General features: G+C 31.1%; 9 protein-coding genes and 1 non-coding gene across 10 annotated transcripts, besides 1 other annotated feature; 6 read left to right on the forward strand and 4 right to left on the reverse strand.

Annotated features, from left to right (window-relative positions):
• Positions 1-33: 33 nt before the first annotated feature.
• On the reverse strand, positions 34-1,530 carry TVAGG3_0505820 (regulation of vesicle fusion; the record flags this gene model as incomplete). The annotated part of the gene is made up of 1 exon (XM_001313946.1): positions 34-1,530. The coding sequence occupies one exon, from the start codon at positions 1,528-1,530 to the stop codon at positions 34-36; it is 1,497 nt and encodes a 498-aa protein (XP_001313951.1).
• Positions 1,531-2,606: 1,076 nt separating this feature from the next.
• TVAGG3_0505830 (uncharacterized protein) lies at positions 2,607-2,897 on the forward strand (the record flags this gene model as incomplete). Its single annotated transcript, XM_001313947.1, has 1 exon — positions 2,607-2,897. The coding sequence occupies one exon, from the start codon at positions 2,607-2,609 to the stop codon at positions 2,895-2,897; it is 291 nt and encodes a 96-aa protein (XP_001313952.1).
• A 251-nt stretch (positions 2,898-3,148) lies between these two features.
• On the reverse strand, positions 3,149-4,795 carry TVAGG3_0505840 (regulation of response to stimulus; the record flags this gene model as incomplete). The annotated part of the gene is made up of 1 exon (XM_001313948.1): positions 3,149-4,795. One exon carries the CDS (start codon positions 4,793-4,795, stop codon positions 3,149-3,151), a length of 1,647 nt encoding a protein of 548 aa, XP_001313953.1.
• Positions 4,796-5,886: 1,091 nt separating this feature from the next.
• On the forward strand, positions 5,887-7,907 carry TVAGG3_0505850 (ankyrin repeat and SOCS box-containing protein 4 family; the record flags this gene model as incomplete). Its single annotated transcript, XM_001313949.1, has 1 exon — positions 5,887-7,743. One exon carries the CDS (start codon positions 5,887-5,889, stop codon positions 7,741-7,743), a length of 1,857 nt encoding a protein of 618 aa, XP_001313954.1.
• A 137-nt stretch (positions 7,908-8,044) lies between these two features.
• TVAGG3_0505860 (3-oxo-5-alpha-steroid 4-dehydrogenase family) lies at positions 8,045-9,157 on the reverse strand (the record flags this gene model as incomplete). The annotated part of the gene is made up of 1 exon (XM_001313950.1): positions 8,260-9,117. The coding sequence occupies one exon, from the start codon at positions 9,115-9,117 to the stop codon at positions 8,260-8,262; it is 858 nt and encodes a 285-aa protein (XP_001313955.1).
• A 577-nt stretch (positions 9,158-9,734) lies between these two features.
• On the forward strand, positions 9,735-10,485 carry TVAGG3_0505870 (acetylation-dependent protein binding; the record flags this gene model as incomplete). The annotated part of the gene is made up of 1 exon (XM_001313951.1): positions 9,735-10,433. One exon carries the CDS (start codon positions 9,735-9,737, stop codon positions 10,431-10,433), a length of 699 nt encoding a protein of 232 aa, XP_001313956.1.
• Positions 10,486-10,699: 214 nt separating this feature from the next.
• TVAGG3_0505880 (COPII-coated vesicle budding) lies at positions 10,700-12,743 on the forward strand (the record flags this gene model as incomplete). Its single annotated transcript, XM_001313952.1, has 1 exon — positions 10,700-12,652. One exon carries the CDS (start codon positions 10,700-10,702, stop codon positions 12,650-12,652), a length of 1,953 nt encoding a protein of 650 aa, XP_001313957.1.
• A 527-nt stretch (positions 12,744-13,270) lies between these two features.
• TVAGG3_0505890 (regulation of tocopherol cyclase protein) lies at positions 13,271-14,882 on the reverse strand (the record flags this gene model as incomplete). Its single annotated transcript, XM_001313953.1, has 1 exon — positions 13,308-14,882. The coding sequence occupies one exon, from the start codon at positions 14,880-14,882 to the stop codon at positions 13,308-13,310; it is 1,575 nt and encodes a 524-aa protein (XP_001313958.1).
• A 92-nt stretch (positions 14,883-14,974) lies between these two features.
• Positions 14,975-15,046, forward strand: TVAGG3_0505900. Its single transcript has one exon. It is a non-coding gene; the product is annotated as a tRNA-Val (tRNA).
• Positions 15,047-15,442: 396 nt separating this feature from the next.
• TVAGG3_0505910 (DNA repair DEAD helicase RAD3/XP-D subfamily member family) lies at positions 15,443-17,971 on the forward strand (the record flags this gene model as incomplete). Its single annotated transcript, XM_001313954.1, has 1 exon — positions 15,445-17,703. The coding sequence occupies one exon, from the start codon at positions 15,445-15,447 to the stop codon at positions 17,701-17,703; it is 2,259 nt and encodes a 752-aa protein (XP_001313959.1).
• A 459-nt stretch (positions 17,972-18,430) lies between these two features.
• Positions 18,431-20,025: a mobile genetic element.
• Positions 20,026-20,795: the final 770 nt, after the last annotated feature.

Here is a 20,795-nt window from a genome sequence, read left to right on the forward strand (position 1 = left end):
CAAAACAAAAAAATAAAATAATTATAATAAAAACTAGTTATTTTGGCTAACCCTTCCACCTTTCTTAGAGAATTTCTCAGCACTCTTTCTTCTTGCCATTTCAAGAGTTTCTCTTAATTTGAATCTTTCATCTTCAAGTTGTTGACTTCTCTGTGTAGCGAGGTTTAGAATTTCTTGCTCTTCCCTTGCACCTTCTTCCATTGCTTTGTCATGCTTTAATATTTCTTGTTTTCTCATTTCATCTCTTTGCCTGATCATCTCTAATTCTTCTTCGACTTGTTCGTGAGCCAGCTTTGCAGCATTTTCTTTAGTATTGATCCATTTCGACCAAGTTTGTCTTCTTGAATCTACAATTTGTCTCATTTCGTTTTGAACTTTGGCACAATCAGCTCTCCATTCATCCATTGCATTTTCTTCTTCTATTCTTCTCTTTCGAAGTCTTTCTCTTTTAATTTCTAAATTCAATTCTTCCTTTTGATTTTCACGCATCAAAATTTCTTTCTCGCGTCTCCTGAATTCAGCCATTTGTTCTTCTTCAATTTCTCTAAGTACTGTTCTTTCAGCCATCCAGTTACGACGTCTTCTTTCGATTAAAGCACTTTCTCTTTCAATGTCAACTTTTTCTTCATCTTTCTTTTGTTCTTGTTCTGATTCAAGCTTGATTCTTGCCAATTCTTGCTCTTTCCATAACGGTGTCTTCTTGACAATCGAAATAATTGGATATGATCCACGAGGAAGAGGATGGAATGGCTCCAAGTTTAAGTTCTTGTTTTCATCTTCTTCGAAAAATTGTCGAGCGCGATTGATCACTATTTTATAATTATGAACGTCAACAACCTTGTTTCCTTTAATCATTGCAAATGATGCAACTAGATACTCGATAAAGCATGGATGAGAAGTAATGATATTATCAAATAAGATTAAAGCAGCTTCAGTTGTTGCAACTTCACCGAAGAAGCTTCTAAGAGCTGGCCATGTTACTGAAATAGGAGATTTTCCTCCATGAGCGGCGACAATTCTATCAATTCTTGATAAAACAGTAATTGGAGGATTTGGAATGAAGTTTAGCCATTCTTTACACCAGTTCATAATAACTGTTGCAACAATTTCGAAAGTAATTAGAGAGTCACGTTCGAAAACACGGAGAAATGGAAATACTAAAGCTGGAAGCCAATCGCATTCTGCAAGTGCTGGATGCCAGTACATAAGAGTTGAAAGTAAGCGTGATAATCTGTTTGATATTGAAGTATAACGAATTGGGAGTGATAATGTTAATTGTCGAACAGCAGGATGAAGTTGCTGAGATGCTAAGAGTGTATATTCTTGTTCATTCATAGGAATATGGAGTAAGTATCTCCACGTTAAAACTCTTTGATCATCTGGAAAGCAATATTGGTTAGTGATAATATCAACAAGAGTTTTTTTATTTAAAACAGCATCAGCTCCAACATGTTTTGCAATCTGAGCCATATAATGGTCATCATTAGATATAGAATAATCAATGGTGGAGCCAGGTCCAAACATCGACATTTTTTTTCTTTACTGGACGTTTAATTTTTTGACAAATGGATGATGAATATAAAGAAAATGGTCCAAATTTGGACCAACTGAATTATATTGAAACAGAAAAAGATCTGAGTGATGCAAGCCAAGAAATTAATCGACTATTTCAGCAATTTTTAGCTTCAGATGAAGAAACAATATTTTATATTGTTTCACAATTAAAAAAGGTGATTAAATCTAACGGCAATCCTATTTTACAATATGATGGAATACATCTTGCTGCTTTTCAATTGTTAATACAACATTTAACTTTTCCTGCTCATCCTTATGAGTTCAGAGCGAAACTGTTGTTTATTTGCAAATATCTCTCACAGTTTTCCGAAATTGTTGAAAATATTCCCGAAGAAATTCTTTATGAATATATTAATTTCTTTTTTACATATAATGAGAATCTTGAAGAAGTCTACCATCTCTTATTTAGGTATATAGAACTTACAAATAACATAAAAATTCTGGGAAATTTCATCGATAAAATTTTCGAGAAGTTAGAAGAACGAAATGCTGATTCTCCGATGGCTTTCCCTCTTTCTCGGTCAATATTAATATACTCTCAAGTGAATAAATCATCAGAATTTCAAGATAAATTACTTCAAATTCTCTCTAGAGTAATTTTCTTCGAGGATAGCCTAGTTAATCTTTATCAGTCGCTATTAAATTGTATTAATTCAGCAGATTTTGATGAAAAACTATTTCTCATGTACTTTAGTTCTAATTTCGATGAAAAAAAAATTAATTTTCTAACAATTACACCAGATATCGAATCATTTGATAGAGATATTAGAATATATTACAATCCAAATATATTTAATGCTTTAATAAAACGGAATCTCACATTTCTAGGTTTTGTGCCATTTGATTTCTATTTACATGTTATATTGGGTTCATTTTATAATGATTCTCAAAGAGATCTAAGTTATTCCAATACAATTCTCTTGCTACATCATTACATTTCAAATTCATTTCCGGATTATGAAGAAAAATCTCACTTGATTTATAATAATATACTTTTACAATCTGACAATATGAAATCTCATGCAAAATCAATGATTACACTTGTATTTCTTGATTTAATGCGGATTAATTTAATCTCGAAAAAATTAACTGAAGAAGAATTTAAACAAGGCATTGATTATGTGACTGAATCCATACAATGCCATGATGCAGATATTATATCCGCATGCAGACTTTTGATTCAAATAGAAGCAATCATTAAAGAAGCATCAGAAGAATTAGACCAGTTTCTCAGAAATTCCGAGTTAATTGAATACATTTATGAAGAAGAACTCTCAGAAGACGAAACATTGGAAGCATTTTATAAGATCTTTGATGAATAAATTTTTGTTTGTGTTGATAAAACTTCATTATTTTTCACTCATTAGGAAAAAATAACCCTTTGAAAAATTAACTTTATTTTGCTCACATATTTTTGTGCATAAGCACTTTGTATGCCAAGCATGATTAAAAGTCCATTTCAAAGTTTTGAAATAAATTGCAATAAAGAAAATTGAGTATTTATATTTAATCTTAGGATTTTATCACTGGATCAGTAAAATTATTAATGTGTCAGCATCACCAAGAATTACATCTAATTCATGATTGTTTGAATATTCAATTTGCTTGTATAAGCACGTAGGATTTCGTTCAAGAACTTTATAAACTGAGAAGATGTGTATTTTTCATGTGTTAAAACTTTTTCAATGTTCTTCTCAATGAGTCTTAGAGAACTTTTATTTTCGAAATCATCTTTTCCATAATAGAAAATTGTAAATTGTGATTCTAAGTTATCAAATAAATTTCCAAATGAAATTTTGTTGTCGTATAAAATAAGAGACTTAAGATTCTTTGCATTCTGGAATGATGAATCACTGAGATAGCTCATATATGAAGAAGCACATTTCAATAAGATGCATGACAAATTGTGGCAATTTGTGAATGAATACGATGATATGTTAATAGAACCTCCCTTGAAAGATAAATATGTTAAATTTTTGCAATTATCAAATGCCTTGCTAGAAATTGTTGAAATATTAGAATTTAATGATATACTTTTCAATGAATAACAATTACTAAATGCCTTATCGGATATTGTTAGATTATCAGAAGTAATTGATAGAGATCGTAAGGAGTGGCAAGATGTAAATGCTGAAGCTCCAATTGTGCTGATTGTAGGTGGAAGTATTAGTTTTGAAAGTTTATTACAATTTGCGAATGAATTTGTAGCAATTGCTTCGATATTACAATATATTTCAATGGATTCAACTAAAAGACAATTCAAAAATGAAGATTCTTCTATCGAAGTCATATTTCCATTAAGAATTAATGATTTTACATTATAACAATCAGAAAAAGCACCTCGACCAATTTTCGTAATATTGCAATTTAGAGATAGGATTCCTAAGCTGTAACATTTAGAAAATGCTCCGTTATCTATATACATATTATTACAACTAATTAATAATGACTCAAGATTGTAACAATTGTTAAATGCATTTGAAGAGATTTTAATAGAATCCCCTGATAATGATATAGAAGTTAAGTTGTAACAATTAGCAAATGCTTCATTATCAATTATCGATATGTCTGAACTGAAAATACATGTTTTCAAGCTTTGACAATTCCAAAATGCTTTATAACCTATTGATCGTAATGTTTTAGGAAATTTAATTGACTTCAATTTCCTGCAATTATGAAATGCATTCTCAGCTATAGAAACAAGAGGACAGTTAATAAAAAGCGATTCTAATTCAAAGCAACCAGCAAATGCATGATTTTCTATTGAAGTAAGACTTCCTGTAAGATTTAGAGATAATAAACTATAGCATCTATTAAACGATGCTGGACCAAGATTAATTATATGACAATTAAGTGTAAGATTAGATAGCTTATTGCAATCGGAAAAAGAATCTGCAGCTATTGATAAATTTTGGCAATTAATTATAATAGATGAAAGATTAAAACCACTATTAAAGGAAACATAACTAGTTGAAATCAGGTCTGCTTGTAATGATATATTATTAAGATTGTAGCAATTATGAAACGCATAAGATTCAATTTCAATTTTAGAACTTTTCAACGATATTGATAAAAGATTATAGCAATTATTAAATGCAGCAAATCCAATTGAAGATATATTTCCATTGCATAAAATAGTTGAAAGATTGACACAATTTGAAAATGCATCACTCCAAAAGGATTTTAGTGTTGCAGGAAATTCTATTGATTCCAATTTCATGCAATTATGAAATGCTGAACCTTCAATTGAAATAAGAGGACAATTTAAAATGAGGATTTCCAAATTCAAACAATCAAGAAAAGAATATAGTCCAATATATGTAATATTCCCTGTAAGATTTACCGATTTAAGATTATTGCATCTAATAAATGCATACCATCCAAGATTTGTGATATAACTATTATGCGTAAAATTAGTTAGTTTATAACAATTACCGAAAGCTGAAAAACCTAATGACAGATAATTACAATTGATTGTTATCAATGTGAGGTTAAAACAATTATTAAAGGATGTTGATTCGATCTTGATTATTTCTCCTTTCAAAGAAAGAGAAGTAAGATTATAGCAATTACAGAATGCATTTTCTCCAATTTTTGAAATAAATCCATCATACCCTATATTTGTTAACTCATTACAATCAAAAAATGAACTATTTCCAAATGAAGTTACAGTATTAGGAAGAATGAGTTTCCAAAGTTTATAGCATTCTGCAAATGAATTTACATCGATTGATGTGATGTTACCATATATTTCAATGGTTTTAACTGAATGGCAATGATAAAATGCGCTGTCTTCAATTAAAGACAAATTTACATAGAGAATTATTGATTTTACAGAATAACATGAAATAGGTAGGATGTTCAAAACCAAGTTTTGATACAAACTTATTTATGTGCATGGAATTTAAGCGCAGAGATCCTTAAATAAGCAAAATTTTAAAATTGATTTGATAAAAATTAATGTTTCCGAAAGAATATCTTATGGCTTCAACTTTCTCAATATTATTGTGCTATTTCATATCTGTGAACGAGATCAAAATTCATAAATTACTTCAGAAATCTTTGTATTCATTGTTTTCCATATGTATAACATATCGCTTTTCCTCCAAATAGATTTTAAAGATAGGTGGTAAAATGTTGATATATGAGTTTTAATTCTTTTTCACTTTTTCGATTTGTTACTAAAATTTTGTGAAGTATTCAAAATAAAAATGAAAAATTTTATTGAAAACGCGCATAAAGAATGACGACCTTTTTTACACTTTTTGAATTTTCAATTCAAAAGGTGTAAAAAAGGTGGTAAATTTTTTAATGTCTGAACAAGACGTTAACTCAACTAAATACAGCGAGGTCCGAAGTATATTTAAATACGACATCGACATATATAATGCGTTGTATCAGCTGAAAACGGAAAATGAAGACGATTTAAACTCAATTTACAAACTGATCAAAACAGAATTGATCGATTCAAAGAAATACCCACCAGTAAAGGTTATGAAAGACATTTTAGATATCATTAAGTATAACAATCGTTATACAAAGTCATATTTAACTCTTGCCAAACTTATATCTGATGATTACCATGTCACAGAGGTCAATAATCTTGAACATATTTCAAACTTGCTGTTTTATAAAGAATATGGAATTAAATTAGATAAGTTTCGTGATTTCGGAGAATTTAATTTAAAAAATTTATCCATTCATACAGAAAATACGATTTACAAAGCAATTATGAACAATGACATAAAAGCATTCATCCAATTCACTGAAAGAGAAGGTTTTAATAAAGATCAAAGAGTTCTAAGTCATTTATATCCACTCGAACGCAAAATATATCCATTTTATTATATTACTGGATTTTCATTACTTGAATTATGTTGTTACCATGGAGCAGTTGATTGTTTTAAGTTATTAAGAACGAAATTACAATCTGAAATAACTCAAATATGTCTAAAATTTTCATTTTTAGGAAGAAATCAAGAGATCATGAGTGAATGTTTGAAATACCAGAAACCAGATTATGAATGCATGGAATATGCAATTATTTCGCACAACATCGATTTTGTTACATTCTTAATGAATGAACACCAATTAGAGATCAATTTAGATTATTGTATTAAATATAATAATCTTGAATCATTTTTAGTATATTTCGATCAAACTAATGATATTTACCATTGCTTTATTAAATCAGTTATATTTAATATTCCAACTATTTGTGAGTATTTCCTATCAAATGGTGCAAGTATCAATGCAAAAAATATTGCTGGAGAAACCGCTCTTCATATTGCAGCAAAAAATAATAGTAAAGAAACAGTTGAATTTCTTATTTCACATGGTATAAATATTGATGAAAAAGATTATGATGATGGAAAGGCCGCTCTTCATCATGCAGCAGGAAAAAATCATAAAGAAACAGCAGAAGTTCTTATTTCACATGGTATTAATATCAATGAAAAAGATGAATATGGACAAACTGCTCTTCATCATGCAGCAAAAAATAATCATAAATTAACCGCTGAACTTCTTATTTCACATGGTATAAATATCAATGATAAAAATATATATGGAAAAACCGCTCTTCACGGTGCAGTACATAATAATAGTGAAGAAATGGCCCAACTTCTTATTTCACATGGTATAAATATCAATGATAAAAATATATATGGAAAAACCGCTCTTCACGGTGCAGTACATAATAATAGTGAAGAAATGGCCCAACTTCTTATTTCACATGGTATAAATATCAACGAAAAAGATAAAAACGGAGAAACTGCTCTTCATTATGCCGCAGAAAATAATAATAAAGAAATAGCCGAGTTTCTTATTTCACATGGTATAAATATCAATGAAAAAAATAACGTTGGAGAAACTGCTCTTCATTATGCAACAAATTATAATAGTAAAAAAGCTGCCGAAGTTCTTATTTCACATGGTATACATATCAATGAAAAAGATGAATATGGACAAACTGCTCTTCATATTGCAGCAAATAATGATAGTGAAGAAATTGCCAAACTTCTTATTTCACATGGTGCAAATATCAATGATAAAGATCAAGATGGACGAACTGCTCTTCATATTGCAGCAAATAATGATAGTGAAGAAATCGCCAAACTTCTTATTTCACATGGTGCCCTAAAATTGAATGTAAAAAATATTTTTTGATGATGTATATCTATAGGTACGGGAAAAAGGTGTATTCGCCCCCCAAAATAGGGGAAGAAAAAGTTTTTTGGAACTTTGATTATACCAATAATATTCATATTTTATACATATACTATGGTATAAAATTTAGGGTCATATCTTTATTATTTACTGACCAAATAAAAATTTATATGTACGTTAAAAGACGATAAAAATTTTTATTTTTGAAATATAAAATTCGATTTTCTCAAGAACCAACAAAGAAACATTCACAAAATTTTAATAATAATATAAGTATAATATTTACTATTTATTGGTGTTATTGTCTTTTTCTAAAAACTTTTCCTTCCCCTATTTTTGGGGGCGAATACACCTTTTTCCCGTACCTATATTTGAAATATATTAAAAGGCTTATATTCCAACTAATAAGAAAAAATATGCTGTCCGTCAAAAAAAAAAGTAATTAGAAATAAAATTGTATTTATTAGTATGTAAAAGAGTGTTTTTGTAAAAAAGAAAAAGAACAAATTTTTTTGATTAAAATCCTCCATATTCAAGAGTAGTAAGGAAAGCTTCCAAAACAGATTCAAACTTAATAAATGGTATGAATGAAGCACGATTCTTGGGGTAGTTTGGCTTATGGAACTTCTTTGACCAGTAATGAAGAGTTTCTGCGCGTGTAAGTACATTTGGAAGCATCCAAATGAAGACAGCAACACTGTAGATGTCGTTATCTATCATGAGAATAAGGAATAAGTTCATCAAGAACTCGAAGAAGTAGTTGGGGCAAGTAATTAAATTATAAATGCCGCCTTTCATGAATTTGTAGCCCTTTGCGTTCTTAAACCTCTTAAGTGTGAGCTGGATATCATACTTGGCTCCAAATAGGAAGGCAATAACCCAAAGAACGCATAAGGTAATTTTATAAGCTCCTTTTAATTCCCAATTCTGGAATGTGATGCACCTAACGAAGAGAATTGACTTGGAGATGTTCATAAGAAGGAAATAGATGACAGTTTTGACTGGCCATGGATTTGAAAATTTTGAACGGAGTAAAGCATAAATTGTTCCTCTAAAGAGATAAACTGTCAACCAAAAGATAATGGGGATGTTGATAAGTGGTATTTCGCTGAAAAGGTAACGATAATAAGCTCTGAAGTATAAAGTAACAGCAAATGGAATTAAATTGAATATCATGAATGCAAGTTTAGGAGAAATTTCAGCTCCAAGCTTTTTGTTCTGTGGTCTCAAGCGGCCATATGGACATGGACGCTTAAATCTGTAAAAGAAGAAAAATACAGCGAGAACAATGTTAACAATTGGGAAAATTTCATTGTACTCATCTGTAATAAGGTAGTTGGCGAAATCAACAATGCCAGGAATTGGAACAAACATTTTTTTTTCTAAATCTTTTGTCACTTAGCGGCAATTTTGCCATTTGACAATTTGATTTCGTAGACCAACAATGCATAATTACATAATCACATTATGCATTAAATTGATTTTACTGAAAAAAATGGGCATTTAAAAGTGAAAAAAAATATCCTCAAACAAAATTAGCAACAAATAGATCACGTACTTGTGATAATTATATATTTTCATCCAAAGAAAGATTTTGCAAAGAAAATATGATCAAATAATAAGTAGTTAAGCCTAATTTTGATGATAGAGATATTATATGTAATCTATTCAATTTTCTGAAGTTTACAATGAGCAATTTATTAAAAATTTTCCTGAGATAAAATTGTTATTATCTGCAACATAATTGCTTATAATCACTATCTGGGAGGATAATACTTGTTTTGCATAAATGTTCAAAAACAATTTAAAGAAAAACATGATTTTCCAATCATATTGATATGATTTGATGAATAATTACACTAAACTTGATAATACAGAAAACCTTTTGTTGGAAATATGGCTAATTATATGAAAAGATACTTTAAAATCATTTGATATCCTTGAGGAATTTTTAGAGCACTAAATAATAAAAAAGTGACAAAATTCAAATTATGATCATTGGAAACAGATTAACTATGAACCAATGCCAATCTATATCAAAGCAAGTATTAAATCATCATATTGGATCATATTTCTCTTATCCAATTAAAGAAGATGACCCTAGTTTCCCTGGTTATTTCAATGTTGTTAAAACTCCAATGGATTTATCAACAATAATCACTAAAATCAATTCAAAACTGTATAAAAATGCTGACGAATGGTATCAAGATATGCATTTAATGTTTGATAACGTTAAAAAATATTATGGAAAAGGAGCTTACTTCACTGCTCTCTCATTAGAGCTTTACAAATTCTTCGAGAAGCAACTTGGAAAGGCATTATCCGTTACAAATGAAAGTTATCTTGAAAATGCAAAAAGATACTTCGAGAAATTGGACAAATTGTTGTTAACTCCACCGCCCTTATATAGCGAAGGGTTTAATATTGCACAGTTGCCACAAATTGAAGTTACAGCTGATGATAAATTTGAATTTGCTGTTGCAGCATCACTATTAACAAGTAAAACAGATGTACTAGCTATGACACAGATATTAGATGCAAACGGATATAATTTTGAACACAAAGAAGAAGATCAATCGATTAATATGAACGAAGTTCCTGATCAAGCAATGAAAGAACTTATTACTTACGCGAAACAGAGATTTAAATCTGCTGGAGCTCCTTATCCTAAAAAAGGAGACTCAATATAGAATTTTATATTATATTATTTTTGTTTTGTAAACTGTTTATACTCTAATATAATAGCATGGTTTTTATACATCCAAATATTACAATATTACAATAATTATTGAAAAAATCTAGGATATCTTTTCGTCAAAACATGAAAATATGGTTAATCATGCCAATATTGTTCTACTTTTTGATTTTCATGAGATCTTTTTCTATCGATTGATTTATGTAGAAATTTGTCAATTTGACAATTTCTATAGTTTACAATTTTTTTTTATAGAATTTTATGGAAGCTCAGCCAATTAGATTTACTTCTTCATTTTATGGAATTACGCCAGAGGTACGATCTAAGGCAGATATTCCTACTGCTATCGCTATTGATCCAGTACCTGAAAATTTGACATTAAATCAAACAAATTTATGCGCCTGCTCAAAATGCAGAGCTTATATTGGTCCACACTCGAAGATTGATATGAATACAAGAACGTGGACATGTGCTTTTTGCAAAACGTCGAATAATTTACCAATTGAAAATATGCAAATTTTAGACAATTGCGAATTACCAACTCAAACGATTACCCCACCTAGATCTATGTATATAATTGATTGCTCGTCTTCTGCTTTAAACGGACTTATCCAAACAATAATTCCTGAATTAGAGGCTAGATTAAAAGGGAAATGCAAGAATGTATGTGTTGCTCTGCTCGCAGAGGGCTTGCACGTAATTGGACCAAATGGTGGAATCACATCTTATCCAGATTTAGAAGAAATCGAAATTCCTCCAAAATACTTTCACGAAGAGTTTCCATCATTAGAACCATTTAATAATTTACAGACAGATAAACGTGGTCCATTTATTATGTCCGCTTTAAATGTTGCAATTAACAGTGTTGGAAATAATGGTCGAGTTTTTGTAGCCACTTCATTCAGAACTGCTGAGAAAGACTGTTTTAATACAGTTAACGTTAATGCAGAAGGAGCAGCGATTCGTGGAGTAAATTACGAAGTAATTCAAGAATTAATACATAAATTTAGACAAAATCTCGTTACCCTCAACATGCTAATTGCACCAGGAAATACCACGCTCATTGATTGTGCTACATTTGCTCGCTTTTGCGTTGAAACTGGCGGTCGATGCGAATATCTGACAAAACCTGGATTTTATTCGTTCAGCGAAGCTCTAGATAGATTGTTACAACCTAAAATCGTCGGAAGTTTCAGTATTTCTTGTATAGATACAATTCTTCCTTCGATTGGAATTTCTCAACACTCTCCATCAGGATTTATGGTCACAAAAGGTGAATCACTTGTATTTCCATTCGGTTTAGACCCAAATAATCCATCTGGAGAGATAAATTCCCAGTTATCTGTGACTGAATACGATATTGACGGCCAAGTTAGGAAATTTGTATACAACAAGACAATTAGAACCACAGATGTTCTTACAGATATATTTAAAGAGATAGATCAAGACGTAATTTTGAAATATATCTCAAATACTTTAATTTATTTGTTCAAAATCGGCCATGAGTTCAGTTCCCTTAAAGGATCGTGTCTGGTGTTACTAAAACCCATGTTTATGTCATATAGAATCCACGTCAGTCGCAGTCCAAACAGATTTTCTTCAATTGTCCTTCCGAAATCATTGAATACTATTTTAATTAAGTGTTTGGGCATCCTTAAATCAACTGCTCTCGCTCAGTCCATCTCTTATGATGAAAGAGCCATTCAAATGATGCAAATGAGCCAAATGACACCAAATCAACTAGCTTTAGCTGCTTGTCCTGTACTTACTGATGTCACGGAGTTCGTAGCTAACGGAGGAGATATCATTCGTCTACCTTTGACTGAATCTTCCCTCAGACCAGGAAAAATTTTGATTTTGGACAATGGATTTTATACTCATTTATGGCTTGGCAATGAGTTAAATAAAGAATTGGTTCAGGCAACATTCATGAAACCTGCTCAATCCCTTGTTGACGAACTTATTCCGTTCCAAACAGATCAATCAAGGAGACTTTTCTATCTTTTACGCGGAAACTTCAGGATGTCGAAGCAAGATGCACAATCAGACTACTTGTTCAGACAAAGAATGATAGAAGACGACAATAATAAATTACCATCGTATTCCGCTTTCACGGGAGAGCTCCACAGCATAACATTACCACAAAGAAAAGAAGATAAGATTACTACCAAGTTATGGGACTTCGCAGTTTCTATTTTTACAACAAATGATTAACTTTTTTTATATTTTTTATAGAATTATTAATAAATTGTTTCTTATTTCTCTTATTCTTTATAAAATTTTATATCCTTTACCATGTTTTATCAAGTTTTGATGATATCTCAAAATAATTAACAAGAATTAGAAATTCTAAATGCTTACAAATATATAATGCAATAAAGGTAGTTAAAGCTGTTTTCTATAACAACATTTCATATTAAGATAAAAATTATTGAATATTACCAAAATGGACGCCATCCACTGTGCATTTGTGCTAAGTTGTAGGGGACTATTGCTATCTTGATCAGCTTTGCTGCTTGATCTTCGACTGACAAAGCCTTGTTTTCTTTGATTTTTCTCTTGCTCTCATTTCCCTGTTTGTTGTTTTGTCTCTTGGTTCGGCAAACAAAACTCTTCCTTTGTCAATAACTGATCCAGTGACTTCTGTCATTCCGACAAATGACATCTGATCTGTCTTTGTGCTCTTTAGGATCAACTAATAATTCGTGGACGAATACTACAAGACTTTTTAAGTGTTGATGAGTGCATCTCTGAATGTTCCATCAGGTCCTGTTACTCTTTTGGCCTTGTATATTAAATTTGTTCATTTCAAATAAAAATAATTTTAAATAATAAAATATGAAAATAGAAAAATTTACAGATAATATAATTATTCGAGCTTTCTAGAAACAATATCATTCATATAATTAACGATCTTATCAGGTTGAATATTTGATTCGCCAACAATCTTGGAAATTCTTGTGGCAAATGGTTCAAAGATCTGACCATCCAATTTGGCCTCGCGTGCATTGTTGATAAGTCCGCTAATTAACTCGGAAGAGCAAATAATTTCGCGTGGATACTTCTTAAAGAGAGAGAACGCAGAAATTTGTCTTGGTTTGTGTACAAATGACTCTAATTTATGGTATTTGATGTTCAAATCTTTGCTTGCTTCAGAAATCAAAGAAATATTATTTGTAATTTTTGAAGAAATGAGCTTTGAAGCATTCCTTATGTATGTTGGATCTGGTCTGACACCACCAGAGAACTTAAATAATGAAACTTTTCCATGTTCGGAAATAATATTTGATTTTGAAACGTTTGGAATCAAAATATTGTAGTCGAACATGGCTCTTGCAGTTCCTTCAGCAAGTTTGGAGACCCATTCCTTGGAAATAATGTTAGGAGACTCAGATGGAACACGAGATGTGATCATCATGTTTTTACTGACATATTTTGGTATAGGAACAGGAATTTCAAATGGGAAGTCATGTTTATCCGCGTTTTCGAGGATTTTTTCTGGAGATCCTTGGATTTTGACACCTAATTTCGTTAATAATTGAATTCTTACGTTGGCTTCTTTGGTCATTGAGAATTCGAGGCGTTTTCTCATGGCTTGTGAGTAATTTGCGAAAGTTCCGGTGAATGGAAGTAAATTAAAGAGAAATTCTGAACAATAGTATGGAATTAAGTCAATGGTTTGCATCCTCTTTTGCGTAGGTAAGAATGCTGTAATAGAAATCGGTATTTTTCCAGTGAGAGTTCCATTAAAAGTAACAAGTCCGTTTTCGTTTCTTGTTGGCTGATTATCTAATGATTCAATGACCGAACTTGCTGGAATGTTGAAATCTTTTTCGAAAATTTCAAAGATTTTATTGCGAATTTGTAAATTTTGATTTTGCTGATCATAAAAGTCTGTGGAAGCTTGAAGTATCTGAGATGCAACTGATTCCTTTTCAAAGCCATCTTTATTTTCGTCCATATTGAAAGCTTTTGTAATCGTATTTATTAAAAGTTTCTTTTCGTTATATATTCCGCCATTTCTTTGTAGCGTTAGATTAAAACGACGAAATGCACGTTTTTTACTGTTTTCGAGAGAGAAAAATTGAATTCCAAGATTTGACTTTGTAAAGAGAATTGAAACTAAGTAATCTGCTATGGAAATTGTACGAACAGTTTGATATCTATGGAGACGATTTAATCCTGCAAAGCCCTGACGAATAATAAATTTTGAGTCTTTGTTTGAGAGAAGCCATGAAATAAGACTACCATTAAAAGCATTCCAGACTCCATCCAAAACATTTGTGTTTGAAACTTTATATAAAGGAGTATTATGGATTAAAAAATCGCCAAGAAAAGGATTTAAAGTAACAGGAGGCATAAGCTCTTTTGTGATATAGTTCTCGACGAACTCGCCCCATGATGGACGCTTAATACTTAGATTTTCAATTGAAATTTCAACCATAATTTAAAAAAAAAATGTAAAATCGATTGAGCAATAGAAATAAAAAGAAATGATGATTATCTAGGTTACTTCTAAAAATTTAAAAATGTGAAGCCCCAATAGTATATCGGTTAGAACACATCCTTTACACGGATGGAAGGCCAGTTCGATTCTGGCTTGGGGCACTTTTTTTCTATTAATCAATTTTTTTTCTCTCAATATTGTTGAATTTATCATGAATAGTTTTTATTAGAGATTGCTCTTTCGCAAATTATCAAGCAGAAGACATTGTATTATCATTTTTGCAGTTCTGATAACCCTTTTATTTTATTAAATTATCCATTCACAAAACTGTTCCAGATATGGCAAACAAGAAATAAGTAGTGAATATTTTGTATGTGTTGATCATCGATCTAGATTTGTAGCGATTATGTTTGTTATTGAAGGAAAACAAGATGTAATTTCCAATATCAAACCTATATAAAGTGAAATTTTAAAATGATATTAAATTGTAAAGATATTTATTAACTAAATTCGAAGATCAAATTCTTCCAAAAATTATTTTTGAAAAAAAGTGATGCAAATGACTGAAGGCGAAAAACAAGTTTATCGAGTCCAAATTGTTGACCTCCAAGTCATATTTCCATATAGAATGATATACTCTGAGCAAAAGAGCTTAATGGAACAGATTAAACTCTCACTTGACGCACGAGGTCCATTTGTTTTTGAAACTCCACCAGGAATTGGCAAATTGATTGCAGTATTTTCTATTTACTTAGAATACTTATCGAAACATCCGGATATTGGCCCAATTGTTTATTCTACAGACACTTATCAGTCATATTTGCGTGCTTTTGAAGCTTTTCAAATAGTTGTTAAGGCAAGAGAAGCAGACCCAGATCCATTTAACAAATCAATTACAGCTATTTCTTTAGGATCAAAACATTTTCAGTGTATAAATAAAACAGTGAAAGAGAGTGATGACATCGAAGACCTGTGCTTCAACAATACATGCTCATGGAGTCGTACCCACTGTGATTATTTTGGAAATGTACCTGATCAATACCAAAGAATTAACTCTATCGATAGTTTTAATGAATTTTGCAAGGAATGCAATGCATGCCCATATTACGCATCACGTGCTATCCTTCATAACTTCAAAGTTATCTTTATTTCAAATTCTGAATTATTAAATCCAAAATCTCCTTCAAGAATTCTCCAAAGACTTCCAGATACAGCATCATTCATCTTCGACAACTCCCATTACCTCGATAAGGTCTGCTGCGACAATCTCAGTTCGTATTTAACTTTACCATTACTCGAACAAGCGAAAAGAGAGCTTGACAACCTGAAGAAGCGTGTTGAATCAACAAAGAATGACCAGAAATCGCAAGATCAATACGAAAACGTCGCAAAAGGTATTAAAATTCAAGATATTCTTGATTTAGGACCGAAAGTAAAGATCCCAGAACAAGATGGCTACGTTTATTCGACTAAGTTCATGATCCCCATTGTCCCCTCCCATCAAACTAATCGAAATATCTGCGGAACTTTGTGGAATATGGATCATTTTCTTTTCAGAGTTGATTATTTGCTTAAATTCCTTGTTAATCTGCTTCCTTGTGATTCTGAACAGACGTTTACCAAGTATTCGTCCACAGAATTGCTTACATTAATGTATCAAGAGATATTTACCGAACCATTAGCTCTTTACTTCATGGGACCACGTCTATCGTACTATATAGCGTCAGAAGGTATCGACCAAGTACAAGAATTTGCCCCTCTTTACGCTGTTTTCAACTTTTGTTCACTTTTGGCCACTTACAACGAGTCTCTTTCGATTGTAGCGGACTTTAAGAACCCTATAGAGGCCCATGTACCTATTGCTTCACTCCAATTATCATGTCATGATGCAAGTTTAGCGTTTTCGATGATAACTGACAAATTCCAGAATTTCTTTATTACTTCTTCAGCTCTTTTGGTTCCTGGCTTCTTCCCTGTGCTTCTAGGATTCAAACCGCTATCACAGATTGGCATGGTTTATTCTCCTCGCGATGAAAAAGGAAATTATAATTTAAATATTATGACCATCAGCCACGGCAACGACCAACAGTCATTGGTTTGCTCTCCTAATGATGTAACAACTAATATTGGCATAGTTAGAAACATCATGGCCCTTTTAATCGAATCATCCAAAGCAACTCCCGACGGAATGGTCGTTTTCTTCCCTTCTTTCAAGGTATTGAACACCATTGTCACTAAATGGCGCAACACGAACCAACAGGTTGACCTTTTGAACAACAAATTGATTTTCATTGAACAACCTGACCCAATGAAAGCTTCTCTTCTCTTAGATTCCTTCTACAGATCATTAGATAACATGAGAGGAGGCATTCTAATGTGCGTTGCCGGTGGAATTGTTGCAGATGCATTAGATCTCTCTAACCATCATTGCAGAACAGCTATTGCTTATGGATTCCCAATGATGGAAACATATAATGATACTGTCGAGCTGAGAGCAGACTATTTGGACAAATACTTCCAATTTCCAACAACAAAGTTCATAAAATGGAATTCTCTTAGAAATGTAATCGCTTCCCTTGATACGATATTGAGTTCTAAAAGCGATTTTGCCACAATTTTGTTGGCCGATAAACGATACTCTGAAAGCGAAATTTTGAACGAACTTTTACCAGCGTGGATGCAAAAAATCTTGACTCCAGATACAACAGGACAAGGAGTTGAAGAAGCAAAAGAAACAATGAGAAAATTCTTCTACAAAGCACATTCGTTCAAACCTGACCCGACATATAGGATAGATTTATCCACTCAAAAGAATTGACATATTTGAATTTAATATATAAATAAACATATAGATTTATTAATACTTTATTTATATTTTTATATAATTTTCTTTATAATAGTTTGTTTCTTTACGAATTTAAATGAAGGATCTCGTATGGAGAAAAATCTTCTCCAATTCTAAAATTCGGTTTGGAGACACTTTACAAATTGTAAACCTCAAATTGGCAAAATATACATCTAAAAATCAGTCATATTCCTAAATTTTACTCGTTTTATGCTCAAGCTTGATATAGAGAAAGTACTTAACATTTATTTAAGAATTGGCAAATTATATCAAGGAATATTTTTGTAAATTCATAAATAATATAAATGAAAGTAATCCACATAGAAATGTGAAAGCAAACTCCCTTAGGCTAACTGATTTTATTCGGAATCAATGAAAAATATTTTAGAAGTACTCCAAAATTTTATGGTTTTTGAATTTAAGCGACCAAAATTGTAATAAATAAAATATTCATTTAGTAATATTAGGAATAAACCTATGTTAAAAATCGTAAACCATTCAAAAAAAATTCTGACATCGCCAAAAAATATTACTCGGTATATATTGCTTATAAACGTGAACATGAAATTTTTGGAAAATATTTCTGAAAGAAAATACGTTATTTGACACTTTCGAAAAAAATTAAATTTCGAAAATTTTATTAAAATTTAAATATCTCGAAACTTTTGAATACTTTGTAATTTTTGGGATCGAGACTCTCGATCCAAGGTGATGTGATTTTTGCATCCCTGGGATGGACGATACACCCAAAGTGTCACCTTTTTGGGATAACATGAATTTGAAATATCATGAGAGTTCTGCAAACCATATGCACAATATCTATTCAGCCTGACTTCTTGTATATATGAGTTAGACTTCTTAAATATTGTGCTTGAGGCGATATAAGCATTTCCGAGATTACCATCGTGCTCTATAGTATGCTACTTCTCCCTGGTTCTAGCTCAGTTCCAAGGATATTGGCGTTCAAGGATTTGGCAAGGTCCTTCCGAATTCTCTCATTCGATGAGAGATTTCGGAAGAATCTTGCCTTAAAGTACTCCAACTCTTGTTCTTTTGTTCCTAAATAGTGAGAAAAGTTATTTGACTACTTAAGGTAGAGATTATCCGAGGTCCCTCATTTGATGAGAGGCCTCGGATAATCTCTGCCTTAAAATTGTACACTTGTAGTCCATGAGAGTGTAAGTATACATTGATAGGACAGCTTTCTTCTGAAGTCTTAGATTTGATGAGAACCTCAGAAGAAAACTGTCCTATTTTATAGTAAAAGGAGTTTCAGGAGCTCCAAAGCTCCCTTTCGTAAGGATTAGGAGCTTTGGAGCTCCTGGTTCGTAGATGTGTTTCGCATCTTTCATCAGCAAAGGACATTTACCATCTGGGACTCTGTTGATGGAGACTCAGGAGCTCCAAAGCTCCCTTTAGTAAGGATTAGAAGTTTTGAAGCTCCTGGTTCGTAGACGTGTTTCGCATCTTTCATCAGAAGAGGCCCAAATGGTAAATAGCCTCTGCTGATGAGCTTCAGGAGCTCCAAGGCTCCCTCTCGTAACGATTAGGAGCTTTGTAGCTCCTGAAGGTAAGGTAGGATTGCTCTGATCTCTAATCAGTAGATGCCATGCCTCATTATGAACTCTACTGACAAGAGATCAAGAGCTCCAAGGACTCCCTTTTGAGTTAGTGGCGTTCTCACCATTTAGTAGGATTGCTGATCCTACTAATGAAGTGATCACTTAGTATACGTTTTGAATAAATTGAATTTTTTTTTAGAATTTAGTATTTTTTATAGACATCACATGTATATTATAAATACATAAATATATTCTTTAATTCAAAAAATTCAATTCGGTTTTGGGATGGGTATCCCAGCCCCAAGTATTCAATTTTATTCAATTTTTTAAGAATTTTGGGTTGGGATGCCCAGACCAAAACAAGCTTTATATTTTGATGTGTAGATACGTATGTGTGCATCATTGTTGTGTTATATATTATGTTTTTAATGAAAAAAAAAATCTGATTCAAAAAAAATTATCACTAATTAGTTGATAATATAAAGAAAAAATAGATAAATTGTATGTTTTGAGAGTATTTATCCACATTCACTCATATGAATTTCATTAAATAGTGTCTTTTTACTCCAAAATTTATTTTGAATTATTGAAATTAAAGAAAAAAAATTAGAAAAATTTCTCGAAATTTTTATTTTCAAAAAAATTTGGATTTTATATTGAAAACTGACACTGGGAGGACGATAGGGCTGGGATTGGAGATACCCCGCTCACTTGGGAAAAATACGGATCTATAATCGAGAGTTATTAAAATATTTTAGCTAAATCCTTTATTTTTATGCAAGTTATGTCTTTTAATTCAGTAGTAGTATATATTGATGGGTTTTGTGACTTTTTTTGTAAACGTAAGAATTCATACAATATTGAACGATTTTGTATCATTTTTTTTAACATATGAAGTAAAAAATGTATGAATTCTTACGGTTTTTATTCTTACGTTTTTGAATAAATCAAGATTTAAAAAATTTTCAAAATTGTAAGACATTTACACTCAGCCCATACATAATGAAATAAAAAATAATTTTTTTAAAAAAATAAACACATTAATTTTTAACATTAATTTTAAAATAATTTATTTTTTTATTCTTACATAAATGACCCAACAAGTAAAACCAGATAAAGTGGATAATAGAATTTTAGAGGATGGTGTTCCTGTTTACATTCAAAGATTTAAAGGAAAACAATATTACAGAATGATAAATCCTGAATATGTGAAACATTTATTTAAAAAGGAAGATTGTGAATTATTAAACGTTAATGATTATGAAAATACTAAATCAAAACTGAGATATAAATATATTGGAAGTGATGAAAGGTGTAAAGATAAAGTTTATACAGTTTCATATAATGAATGAAAGATTCACTACCATAATGAAATAAAAAAATAAAAAAAATAAAAAATAAACTTTAAAAATTCATGTCTTACATTTTTTGAATAATTTATTTTTTTAATTCGTATGAAAATGAGTGTCAAGACTAACGACGTTAAAAAATTGGGATTCACAA

The sequence above is a fragment of the Trichomonas vaginalis genome, chromosome II, assembly GCF_026262505.1.
Source record: "Trichomonas vaginalis G3 chromosome II, whole genome shotgun sequence".
Taxonomy (NCBI): domain Eukaryota; phylum Parabasalia; order Trichomonadida; family Trichomonadidae; genus Trichomonas; species Trichomonas vaginalis.